This window comes from Charadrius vociferus, unplaced genomic scaffold, assembly GCF_000708025.1.
Source record: "Charadrius vociferus isolate BGI_N301 unplaced genomic scaffold, ASM70802v2 scaffold45, whole genome shotgun sequence".
Lineage (NCBI taxonomy): Eukaryota > Metazoa > Chordata > Aves > Charadriiformes > Charadriidae > Charadrius > Charadrius vociferus.
Window position 1 is genome coordinate 4,354,889 of NW_009648712.1, and position 13,742 is coordinate 4,368,630.

Genomic DNA, 13,742 nt, shown 5'->3' on the forward strand with positions numbered 1-13,742 from the left:
AAACTACAAAATAAGTCAGTGGGAATCCCAAAATCAAGTTTTGTCACTCGGTTTGAAAGCATCAAAACAAATACTGTTTTCTAAGCATTTCATTGCTAGAAGAGAAAAGGCAGCAGGGACACCACGGCTCTGTTTAAGCATACAAAATCTTTCAGCAAAAACCTAAGGAGTAGGAGTGTGAGTTTTACCCCAGATAAATTGGTTAGCCCTGTTCATTTTATGGTTTCGTGAGCACTTGGTACCAGGCTCAAAGAGAAGGGATGGTGTAACCATGCCTCTTTTGGCAACGCTGTCGGCTCGCTCCGGCTTAAATGGCTCATGAAACTGCGCTGTTACTCATCCATAATCACTGCTTATCTCGGTGATCAACACCAAAACATTTTTTTTTTCCTTATCACTGGGCAACTCAAAAAGCTTAGAAATATTTTTTAGCTACACAACACTCAAAAGGATACATTTAAGAGTCTTGTCTAGACAATGAATTTGCTTAGCAGAGAACAAAAATAATGCATTTAGTAACAGGACAGACAATGTTAAAATAAAGTCTTTGAAAGATAAGAAAGCACTAAAATAAGCTATCGGAGTAAGAATCTCTAACTTCAAGATATGATTCTATAAACAACTATTCAAGTAACCTTCCCAGGTGAATAATTTTAGTAGAAATGCAGTATTTGTATCTCAAAATTTTCAGGACATGGAACAAAGATTAGATAAAGAGGCTGGGCATGCATGTCAAACTGCCAGAAGTACTCTTCCTGGATGAACTACGAAACGGCAATAAAACCAGCACAAGCAAGGGCATTTAATATATTAAACATAACTCCCTCTAACTTAACCTTTTCTTCTCCAAATACAACATCTCATGTATGGTCCTCCAGACAGTAATCATATTTTATTTACAGAAACAATTCAGAAGTATTGTGCCCATAAAATTGGGTTAGATATCTACTTCTACCAGGTAATGGCTGATGAGTTATTTGCATATTAATTATTTTTTTTTTTAAATGTTGGAACATTTAGTGCTAAAATACTTAAAATTGCATTAAATTCTAAAGGATGTAGAGGCCCAAATAACTCCATGGTTTTATCAGTAAGACACTTTTTAGAGATGCACGAAGTTTCTTTTAATTTTCTTTTTCCTCCCTTTACAGAAATGAACATAGTAGTTCTGAGCTCACCTAGCTGCTTGGTAAAAATCACCATCATTTCACTGAAGTGACTGGTACCAAGTGGAACAATACATAAAACATTATAAATAAATTCAAATTTAGACCCACAGTACTTAGCTTACATGTGCCCAGTGACCTGAGCGTACTGCATCGTGAAGTCAGACTGTGCAAGACAAAGCGTAAGACACCAGCTTTGAAGAGTCTCCAAGGCTGTATGTAACTGGTCAAGTTTGTACCAGGGAAGAGGGGAGCACAGGACACCAGTGACACTATGCCAGAAGGAGGCAACAGGACATAGCCCATACTGCAGGCTACCTCCTACACAGTTCAGTCAAGACCTATTAAAGGAGTGGTTTTCAACTTCTTCACAACTAACTGCATCTCTCCTCTGCAAGACAGTCCCCATTTCCTCATCCTGAAACCAAGGGCAGTTATCTTTCTTTTTCCATCCCTCTACCCACATTACTAAATGTGAAGGTTTTTTTCCCCCTTTTCTTATTCATGTTATTCTGAATGTATTGCTCCACCAATTTTTCACGTATTGTGACAACTGAACATGTAGTGGCCTCTCATGCCCTCATGCACAGGAGATTTAGTAGAAGCTGGCATATTATCTTAGCGACATGAATGAAAAGACAAAGCCATTATCAATTATAAAGACTTTTTTTTCTTCTTATGTAATAGGAACAAGTTCGACCCTCCCTCAAAAACAAGCACCACCTGAATACAGAAACATCTCCAGAACATGAGTATCCTGTAGTGCATGGTGGAACCCTGTCCCATCCTCAAATAAAGTTTTTCTCATAATAATACATTGAAAAACAGATATCCTGTGTTACTGTAACAACCAAAAGGCACAGATCAACAAGTTATATGATAAACTCTAATTTTATTTAAGTTTTGGCAAGTAAGATGGAAACTGAAGACCTTACTAGAGGCTTTTCCCCCACTGTGCAAGATAAACACAAATGAACGAGACAGATAACAAACATATGGGCATTTTGTTGGTCAGAATTGTAAAAAGCATCACGCCAGGTTCAAATTATTCTGCAGCTGGCTGAAAGGGGCCATAAAGCCTCTGTGCTTGTGGTATCAATGCACAAAATCAAAGAAAATTAAAGCTTTCACTTCTGAACCATATAGAAAGCCTGCAGTTATGTGCCTCACTTCTGCATTCATACCAGTGTAAGCATGCAGTTAGACAGGCGAGGCAACTGAGATCAGAATCAGGCCCATGGTGATCCCCAAGAAGCAAATGTCACACAACTATACTCAACTTGCAGCGTCATCCAAATCTAGTTTAATAACCAGAAAATAGGCTTTTGACAACAATAGTATTTCAAAATGACAGTGTAATTAAATTTAAGTCAAAGCTATGCAATGACGGACTGTATGTTTATGTGTAACCAGCAAATTATATGCTTTTAAGCATGTCAGAATTTTCAAAAGAATTAACCATTGCAGTAATTCAACTGAGAAAACAGTGGTAGGAAACAAACTCCCCCAGGTCATTTTTCAACCAGCTGATATGATGTGATACATACTGTACGCCTTGTACCGTTTTTCCAATTCCTACTTCCCTAAAATGCTACGCGTTTTAATACCATTCAAGGACAAACCGACAGTCATGCTTCACTCACTTCTGAGAAGCAAGGGAAGGGACTGTGCGGATGTGATGAGTAAAAAAAAAAAAAAAAAAAAAGGGGGGGGACAAATTGCAGAAAAGGTCTAGATTCCATGAAGAGAACTTTCCCAGGCCAGGGTAGATCTCAAAGCTCATGCGATCTCCATCCTACAATGAACTGATGGCATGACAATTAAGCAGTAACAAACATCTGGTGGTTTCAAGGTGCCACCTTCGGAAATCACTTGCCCACTGTGCCCTCTGTCCATGTTTCTGCCCCTCTCTCCAGGTTTGTGCGTCACCTACCAAATGAGTTCTCGGTGCCAATGGCTATTGCAGCAGTCTACTGTTGAGTCATCTATTAACTCCCATTTGGTGGGAAAGCAAGGAAAATTCTCTTTCCTCTTCATTATTTTCTCAATTGGCAGAACATTTACTTTAATACATTAATTTCTAAGCTATCCTTTAACGAAAGAAAAGTCTGTGGTGGTAGAATATACTTCCTTGAAACTGAACAGAAAAAGCTTTAATAACTCAAGTTTAAATACACTAAAGCTAATCAATTCATCCTGCATTCAAGTTTCCATTATGCTTTTAAAAAAAGCACAAAACAGGTCTTTAAAAATATAATTAAGAAGAGAGACTACTACATACAGCATGTAAAATCAAGACTACAGCTTTCACTTCATTTGTTTTGCAGACTCATTAGAATTTTTTTCATTTAAATGTCTTGATCTGTGTAACCGTATTTATATGTGAAAGAAACAACAAATTAAATTAAATTAGTCCTTATTTGAAAGTCTGAAACTGATGTTCTTAGTCAGTTCCACAATTTCCAAATTAGATGGAAAAAAAAAATATTATGTTAGCAGTTTAGAAAACAGCCAAATTAATGCACGTTTTCTAAAATGTTCTACTTCCACAAACTTGTACACTGAAACTTAACTCCTTGGGAAATCTGGGAGAGATTCACAGCGTGTGCCTCTGCGTCCTACAGATGACTACTCTATCCCTGAAAAATAGAGACACAAGAAGAGCAGCGAACCAAATTCCCAACCTGGATGACCCGCGGGCAGCTGTACTGACTGCAGCGCATCCCTGGCGGAGGCAAGGGCTTGCACTTGCTGACAACGCCGTGAGCTCAGGAGCGGGTCATCCTTGTCCTGGGCACCGTGCCACTCAGACGCAGGTAGGTGCCAGGGTGAGAGAGCAGTACACCGTGGAAGAGACAGTGCCGGCTCTGTCCTGCCTCTCCTGGCACGGCTCCTCGCAGAGCCCGCAGTGCTGTGGCCACCAGCCGAGGGCTCACGGGCAACCACGCTCTCGTATTGCCGCCTGTCCCGTGTCTTGCTTTCCACAGGTGTGTCTTCTCAGGTTGCCGGGAAGAAGCAGTAATAACTATCGCTGCATTAATGTGAGTGCTAGGTCTGGGTGTAAGTGCAGTACTTCGATGGGAGATGTAAAGCAGAAGGGAAATTTTCTTTACCTCCTCATCACTCGTACATGGGCTCTAAGTATAGACTGATGGTATACGTATCGTCAGTGGTAGTGAGAAACACCAGCGTGAATGTTGTGCTGAGAAAGAGAATTAGTGGACAATCACGGGAAGGTTTGCAATGCTCCATATTTTCAAATTATGGTCAGAGGTGCATGTGCTATCACTAATGCCAACAGATTTTCCAAGTCCTATGACAGTAATCAAAAAATAATCACAGAGCAGCTGATGTTCTTTCCTACAAGAGTCTGTGCCCTATTTAAGGATGAAAACGCTCCACAGTGACTTATGGTTAAGAATACAGGAAATAAAAAATAAATTAAAAAAAAATAATCAAACCATCTTTTCTAACCATACCATTGAGAAGAGGCTGTCCTCCATGTACACTCCTTGACACCACTGCACTGTGAACATCTTCAGGAAATCCAGTCTTGCATGACATATCTTCACAGGTTGCTTTTATCGGTGCCTGAAATGCAAGACAAAAATTTATGTAATACTCGCAAACCCTCATTCACCAGAGAAACATTCCAGTTGGCACATACTCCATTTTGCTGCTGTTGCGTACAAGCAGCGTCTTTGTTTCTGAACGGCTGCAATTAGGACGGCGAGGCCAAAGGGTTAATCTTTCTGATAACTGGAATGGAAGAAACAAATCCCACTTGTCTGGTAAGATCTAAATAATACACAATCTTGATTCTTCTGACAACTGAACATTTCCACTAAACCAGCCATCAAGAATGAAAGTGAATCAAAGGGGGAACAAAAACATTCCTGCCTCTGGAAATAAATGTTGCACAAAACCCATCGGCAACTTTTTCATAGCCAGATACGTTTGAAAGGAAAGACTTCAACTGCTGATTTAAAATGCTTTATTTAGAGTATTTCTGTGTGAGGTTGCACCAGTACAAGTAAACTAAGATAAAATGCTACATTTGCAGTAACTTTGCAGAACTTATATTTGTGTTAGCATTCAAACGGATACCATATAAAGCCAAATGTTTCCAATGCAATCTCCTTCTATTTCAAAGGGACCTCAAGTTAAAAGGAGAGCAGCTCATTATTAAATTTGTACAACAAGGGAAGAGCGGAGCCACTGAAACTGTTTGTTCTCTCACTTGTTAAGAAAGTTTCCCCTCAAATCACGTTCTTAAAGAGTTTCATAAATGCCGTTTTATTAAGAAATATAATACAGAATTTGGAAGCTTGCTTGGTCGGTAGTGTTCCGTGTTCAGAAGATACTTTTGATAGCTAAGCTCATTTCCAGGACAGTTTGTTGCCTTATTGAAAAAAAAAAAATAAAAAAATGTGATTTTCTGTGGCAAAGGACCAAGATTTCTTTTCAGTGGGTTCTTTCTGTCCCATTTTAGCACTGCACAAAACAACAGCCCCGCTTACATGTGGCTAAGTGACCATCCATAGCAAACCCCCTTTCGCGTTGCACAAGGCAGAGAGCTCAGCTCCCACACCAGCCTGGGCTGAGATACATCCTAGAAATCGCAACAGCCCTCGCACAACCTCCAACGCGCCTACATGCCAGCTAAAGGCCTACTCGTGTGCATGCCCAGATGTAATATATGGTCTTTGACAGCACGAGCAACTGTGCTGCTATATCATACCTAAATATGATCCAGACTTAAATTAGATTTTCCTTTTTACTTTCCCAGATGGGCTTCCACCAAGTAGACCTACTCAAGGCCACGTAAGCATGTCTGCGTACACTTGGCAAAGGAAGCACTACAGGAAAAAGAAAAGAAAGGATGGAGAAGGAGGAGATGAGGTTATACCCGTTCACCATAGTAACCTCAGGGCATTAGAGGGGGGACAGGAGCATCTCAAACCACAAGTGTTTCCTCAGGCAAGAGGGATGGGGCGGAAGTCTAATCCCTCCACTAACACACATGGTGAAGCTCAGCATGCCAACCCCTATTAGAATAACTGTACCAACTAATACAAGGAGGGATTCATAACACATTGTGTTGCATTTATACCAACATGGTCCTAACTAAGCAGCTCAACACTGACACTAACAAAAAAAGAAAAAAAAAAACCACCCCAAAAAAAACCTATCTACGTAGGTAAGCACCCAGTAAGAGAACTGGTAATTATCAAGTGTCCAGTCCAGTTTAAGTAAACTGTGTGTGACATGGGTTTAATTCTGACTTAAGTACTACATAGGTATCTCATCTGCATACAACTCCTTATGTATTTTAAAATGTTTATGTGGAGACCCTAAAGAGAAAGCAAACACAAAGCAACAGTTAAGCTGCCCGGGGACTGCTACCTGCAAAGCTGGAACTTGGATCTGTAGCTAAGCACCAAGAGTCCATTTACAGGTTGAGTTTTTAAGATAAAAAGATGGTAAATCAAAAGTAATTACAATTCCAACTGCCAGTTTCCTCAGCTTTAGAACTCAAATCACAGGTTCGATAAGGCTTCTGTAATTTGAAAGAAAAATATTACGACTTGTTTAAACTACTGTACAAAAGGTGACCTCAAAGCAAATGTGATCAAGAAGAAAAAAAGCCTTTCATGGTATCCTTGAAACAAAAAGGTCCTGGGTGGGCAGCTGAGGAGATAGCAGGATTTTTAACAAGCCCGCACTGCTGTGCCTGGGAATCTTTCAGCCTTTCCAGCAATCTATATGTACTAAACAGCTCTTATAAACTGAAACAATGCCCGCTGAAACAAAGGCTGGGGGACATGAATAGAGCGCCTTCTTTATTCTTTCATTTGCAGCCATCAATTTTATCCAGAAACAAAAGACTGTACTCTGCTCTCCAAAAACAGTCCTTTGTAAAGATTGTTTGAGAGTAAAAACACAAGGGAAGGAAGAATTCAAATTTTCAGCAATTCTTAATCGCCCTATGTTAAGCGTTTTGAATTAAGTAGAAGTTGTAGCTTCAGACGCACTGGGTCATATCAAGTTCAGCCTAAGAGTACTACAAGACTTAAATGATTTTAACTCCAAGCAAAAGAGGACATTGAAATATTTTTATCCCCTTGTCTGGGGCAAAAGGGGAAAGCTAGTGAAGATTATGGGGCACATTATTGTAATTTACAGGATTTTGTGTGATTAGTGCAATTCCCAAGACTATTTCAAACATAAGATAATATTACTCGCACATTCATCTACAGAAGGACACTACTTAAAAAACTATCTTTTAAGATGGAAAGCAATTACCTTAGCTTGTACCCATATAAAACCTACTTAATGGAGCTTTGAACAAGCTCAGCACTTGGAAAATTCTCCTCAAGTACTAACAGACCTTGCTAAGGCAAAATAGGGTTGCTACTGAAAAACTATTCTGCTTTCCTCATCCTTTATGGCTTATTTTGTCATTTTTAACTGCAAAATGAGTAACAAGCATTACTATCTCCAGATGCTAAAGAGCTAACACCTACCCAAACATGGTATCAGATCACGCATATAAACCCAGTACTGTAGATCTCAGATTAAATGCAACGGGCAAACTGCAATTATGAAGCAACATGATGTAAATTAGAAGTCCTCTGTCAAAGTTATTCATCAATCAACCAAAAGAACTGGCCATTTTGATATATTTACGGCAGTTAAGCCTGCAGTTTTCATACCCTGCTCTTCAGTTACTTTAGTTCCCTATCTAGATATCTGAGTATCTAGAAACCTGTGGTTTAATTTCAAGGTTGTGTTCCAGCTCAATTAAAACAAACAAACAAAAAAAAAAACCCACCCCAAAAAAACCCTAAACAAACAACAACCTGTTGAAAATCCCAACTTTGTAATTCTAAGGGATTCACGTTTACATCTTTTTCTAACCACCACTAAATGTCTTCCAAAAATACGTGGTTCGTTGGCACTTGAGAAAGAATAAATTGCTTCACTACAGCTGACAGTTCTGCACTAATACCTCTTTCCAAGTTCCATGCTTTCTAAAAAAGAAGCCACATTTAGAATACAATTCCGTAAAGAAACACCTATTTAAAAACGCAAACTCACCACACAACTGTAGAAGCAATTTCATATCACAACATGCATCCTAAATTTGCAGAACTGCGCTCTTAAGCACAGCTTTCAAACAGGGCTGATCTTGTTCTCTCTGCATACACCGTACACCACTGGAGCTCACTAGTAGCTATTAAGCGGAAATATCAAAGTCTCTGTTTTTCCACTGTTTGCATCTGTGTGTACTACAACATTAGATTTCTTAATATTGATTGTACCAAAGTGCAAGGGAAGTTGTTTTTGAAACACTGCTTTCTTTTATGCTCAATGTAGCTTACTCCTATAGGAAAATAAGCCTGGGTGGTAAAGTGAGAAACGGAGGGGTATGCATCAGAGAAAATATCATACTATACAGTTATAATTGGACATAGTACAGCTGCTAGTTGCCAAGTCCAGCCAACTCACGGGGCATTATTGTGCGAAGCTCAAAGCAACGTCTGACATAATTATATGTATGGCAGAGCAGGAAGGGGGTATTTTGAGCATTTCCTCCTTAATAACCAACATTAATTTGCAACTGTGACAGTAACATTCAACTTAAGCACAGATCGCAGAAACATTTGTGACTCTGTTTAAAGACTGGGTGTTTCCTCATTAATTTAAAGGCCAAGATGGTACCCAATACTCAGTCACAACATGGGTAAGTCTAGGGATCATTCTATCCATTTTTAGTTTTGTGTACATACATCATCTGACCCAGTGGGATATGCTGTACAAGGTGGGTCTTATTTCATGACGAGCTTTTACTCACTACCATAAACCATACGAAAGATACTCTGCAGGATGATAGACACATCTCTGAAATGCTTTAGATGCTAAACTGGAAAACGTTCAGCAACTCTTCCTTAATCTCCAACTCGCTGAAAAGAAGAGCTGCAAGAGTTTATACCCTCACAGTGCTCAGTACTCCAGCAAACACAGTCAATGTAGTACAATTTGTTTTCAACCATGCATTTCTACCGGAAAAAAAGAAAAGTGCCTTTCATTCAAATTGTTCTGGAAGCCAAAAGCTTCCAAAGTGGGTGCCAGGCTACCTCCTCCCAGAGGTCGTTCTGTTACACCAGAAAGGGCTTTCGTTATGCCACCTTCACTTCTAATTAGTGCTCTACTTCATGAACCGGGAGATTTCAGATCAGAAAATCCAAGCTCTTAAACCAACACTTAAAGCTCTCTAACACCTTCCCAAAACAACAGGGTCCGTAACTTTTATGCTATCATCTGGTTTAAAACGAGTTGCCATAAACCACCACTGGTTACCACAGGTTACTGCAGCTTTACAAAGTAGAGTCTCTCAAACTGTGTTTGTAGCCTATTCTGTTAACCTCAACCGAGAGACAACGTTCATTTGCTTTATTAAACATGGAGATGTTTATTTGGTACATCCCACGTAGCTCAAAGCCATAAGCTGGTTTGGACTTTCCCCTTCCCCCAGCTAGGAGAACAGGCAGCACTGCATCTGCCAAGAGATGTGCTTCTCCAGACAAGCCACGTCTCCTACCAGAGAAAAATTTCAACTGCAATAACAAAAGCAAATTGACTTTTTGTAAGTTGCTTTTAAAAAAAAAAAATTAATAAAATCCAAAACCCCAGATCAGCCCTGTGTTTGACTATATATCCTTGTTTCTTTGAGAGAGGAAACCTCCCCTCTCTGATTTGATGACAGCCATACAATTGTCTTATGTTGAACATCTCCACTCATGAAAACTGCTGCTCGTGCTTACAGGAGGATGCTGTGTTTTCCCGACCTTCGGGGGAGGCCTTGCAAGGCCTATCTGGAAGAACCCTTTTGGGGGATCACAAAATTTTAACTATGTCTTCAGCTGCTGGGTGATAATTATATGCTAATTATAAGGAATGGAGGAGTCCCTAGAGGAGTCTGTTGGTAAAAATATATTTTTTAAATATGTCAAGGAGTGCCTAGAGGAGACGATAAACGCGCCTTTTGGAAACATGATATTTAATTAAATACACGAATACTGACTAAAACCAAATATTTTAAGTGAAACGTTGAAAAAATTTGGCAGCAATATACCTTCCATCTTGGAAGCTGCTGATCCCGTATCTGTTTTCATAAGCCATTTAAAAATAGAAAGCCTAATTTCCCCTTTTTATTCAGACGGAGCTCCCGTGATCTTTCAGTGAGAACTGCAGGATCAAATCAAATGATGAATCACGCAGATTTGGTTATATACCTTTCAAGGTGAATGGCGGCACGGCCCGACACCCAGGTGAAAAAGGTCCATCTCAGATCACTCACAAACTACAAACACGCTTTGCCAAAATATAAATCCCCCCATAAACGCATCCTGAGATAACACACAACACCTTTTTTTTTCCTCTAAAGACTCATCTCTACACATGCCAGTATTAATTCGGACAACCAATGAGCCTCGGTTTAGCGGTAGGGTAAGGAGAGGTGCTATTATAATTATCATTGCTATTGCAAAAGACGTTAAGTATTCCTTCTGCTTTCATCCCTCTCCACCCCCGATACGTCTCATTGCATCTTAGGCACAACTAGTGCCACTGGATCAGTGGAAATACACGGGATATTCAGTAAGGACACTACAAGTTCCTCCAATGTTGTATAACAAAAAGCAATTTAAAATTAAAACACCAAGGAAAATTAGAGGTTGCACAGCCTTTGGGGACCAGACTCATGTTTTATATGCGTACATTGTTAGAAATAAATAAAATTTTCATCCTAATGAGAGCGCTGGTGAACTACTAAAACTGTTGCAAGTTTTCTAATTATTTTTTTTTAAAACCTAAAAAAGCATTTACAATAACAGTGAGAGAGGGCAAGAGAGTTTAACTGGTAAATGATCCTCTTACTCAGGCAAGAAAAGCCATTCAACAATTCCTGCTCCTTACCACATGACAAAAAGTCCCTTACGCAAGACTGTCTGTATTGAGTAAAAATATCTTTACTCACAACTTCCTCGAGCTATTTTTAGATATACACATGCACTTCTGTCACAACTAAATTGTCGTATGCATTGCAGTATTCAGTTATTAAACAAACCCAACTAATAAATGAAATTATTGACACGAAAGCATAATTGAAACTAATTAAGATGGGACATGACAGGGCTCTTCCAGTGATGCTTCTGGGACTTCCTCCAATTTCTGGGAGCAGAAAAGAAAAACAATAGATGGGAAGTTTTTGAATTACACACTCTTGATCAGATGTCGTTCAAAAATACAATCATTTTGGGCAATATTTTAAAAACTGGTATCATAAAAACTATACATTCATCTTTCTAGCACATTAAGCTGCATGCCTAGGTAGCAGTGCTACCCACAAAGAGAGCGAGCAGTGGAAGGCTTTCTAGAAAACACGTAACGTTTATTAAAAATACATAAATTGACAAGAGAATATATACCTTCTGTTATATCAGCTGCATAGATATTTCTGAGCTTGCACCATATCTGCTCAGGTATATTGTTTAATATACAAAATTATCTCCTGTTTTGTCAACCAATTACTTCGATTCCAATAATTCAGTCAACTCAAGCAACCTTGTGTGTCCTATAACAGACATAGAAAGCAATTGTAAAAAAAAACAAAGCCTTCTCACAAAATTTTTAAAATATCTCCAGTTCAATATCCAAAGAGATACTTCTAATATTTTTTTTTTATCAGTTCTGCAATTATCTGAATTTTCAGGATTTGTCAGTGGTATCACTATCACCTAGACCAGACAGACAAGGATTAGAGAGCTCTTTACTGCAATATCCTGCCACATTTAACTTTTCAGATAGATTCTTTGAAGCCAAAGCAAAACCAGAACAGAAAGATCTACATCCAAAAAGGCTGAGCCACTCACGTAACCATCCTGTTCTGGGACTTATGAAACGCATTATAAAATGCATTCAATTCACTTTGAAAGGAGTTAATGATGTTGGAGTCTGGTTTGTTAAAAAGAGACACCCTGAAACTTATTTTTGTGCTTATACAACCACGTAGTTACTATACTACTTAAAATGGACCGATTAAAAAAATAATAATAATCTACGACACAGGTGTATTACAAGAAACAGAAGATGCACCCACAAAAGGAGATTGTGCCACTTCTGCCCAAAACCATGTTAATATTCCTCACCCCAATTCTGCCAGTGACAACTACTGGGGGCGATTACGAAAGGGGTGCAGTCGGCAAGAAATGCCATTGCCAGATTCTCAGCGGAGGCAGCTTAACAGGAATGTCATTCAGGGTAGTAGCTTTATCACCTGGATACATTCGCTAAGACCTGGAATAAGACCAAAACTGCCTGCAGAGAGTAATAACTTACATCCTCTGTCATCATAATTCGAATTCAAAGCAGTCACCCAGGCATGAAAGCCTCCAAAACTGCATTATTGTTTACCAGTTTATAATTTAGAAAGAGATAATATCCACAGAGTGATCCAATCACCTTATACATTAAAAAAAAAAAAACAAACAACAAATCCCTTTTTGAGCACTTAATTTCTACTCCCCTTTCCAGTTCATTTCTAACTACTAGTAGTTTTGTTCCTGTAAATGTAACTCTTGTGCCAGCTTTCCCATTGCTTCTTCAATCCTGTTGTTATCCCAGCTCCAAAAACTGGAACTGTTCTTTGGGCCAGAAAAGCAAGCCTCACTCGTTTTATCCTCTCTTTTGTCAGGTTTTTCACATAACACTTCCAGATTCATACCGATCTGGTAACCAGCAAAATAACATGCAATTTTCATCCTCTTACATCTCAGGCTGCTTAGATATTGCCAAAAAAATCTAACCCCCTATTTCCCAAACATGCAGATCTGTCTTAAAATGTGCTTCCAGTTACGATCTTTCAAGTAATTCCATAATGACAGCTTTTCTACATCACTGACGAATAATGAAATGATCAGTAACTCCAGAAAATAAAGGTAGTTAGTCCCATGTTGCAGAGAGGAAAAAGGTAAGTAGAAAGGTTCAACATTTCAGAAGACCCTGATACAGATAACCTTCTACAAACTAAAATCAGTAGGTATGATGACAGGGGAAAAAAAAGTTATCATTGCATCTAGCTTGTGATGGTTCTTTGCAGTATGCATGAAAGAAGAAGGGGGGGAGGCTTTTAAAATGAAAGTGTTGTACAGGCACAGGTCTATAAATCTGATTTCATACCCAAGTTCCAATTTTGTTACACACTATTAAAACTCAACCCTAACCTGATTTAATGGATACCCAAACAAGGGGGAAATTGGATTCCCCAACCGTAACGTGCCAGTGACACTGAGTGATACATAAAAGCAATACGGCTAGTTCCTGTCCTTAATTCATAGCTTGTGCTTTAATTTCAAACCTGCACTGGGTAGGGGGGTGGGGGGGGAAGAACAAAAAAAGAGATGGAATGAAAGCTCACTGCAGAATTCGTGCTTTAAAGATTTATTGAGATAGGAAGACTAAACAGAACTGAAATCACATAACAAACAGCACATAAGGATTTAAGAAAAAAAA

The 13,742-nt window shown here is 39.0% G+C and overlaps 1 protein-coding gene across 1 annotated transcript in view; it reads right to left on the reverse strand.

Moving 5' to 3' along the window:
• Nucleotides 1-13,742, reverse strand: part of CDH2 (cadherin 2, type 1, N-cadherin (neuronal)) — a 120,419-nt gene that overhangs the window by 102,725 nt on the left and 3,952 nt on the right. Inside the window, exon 2 of the mRNA XM_009886663.1 lies at nt 4,646-4,757. Within this exon, the coding sequence (XP_009884965.1) occupies nt 4,646-4,757 (112 nt within the window). The remainder of the gene's footprint in view (nt 1-4,645; nt 4,758-13,742) is intronic.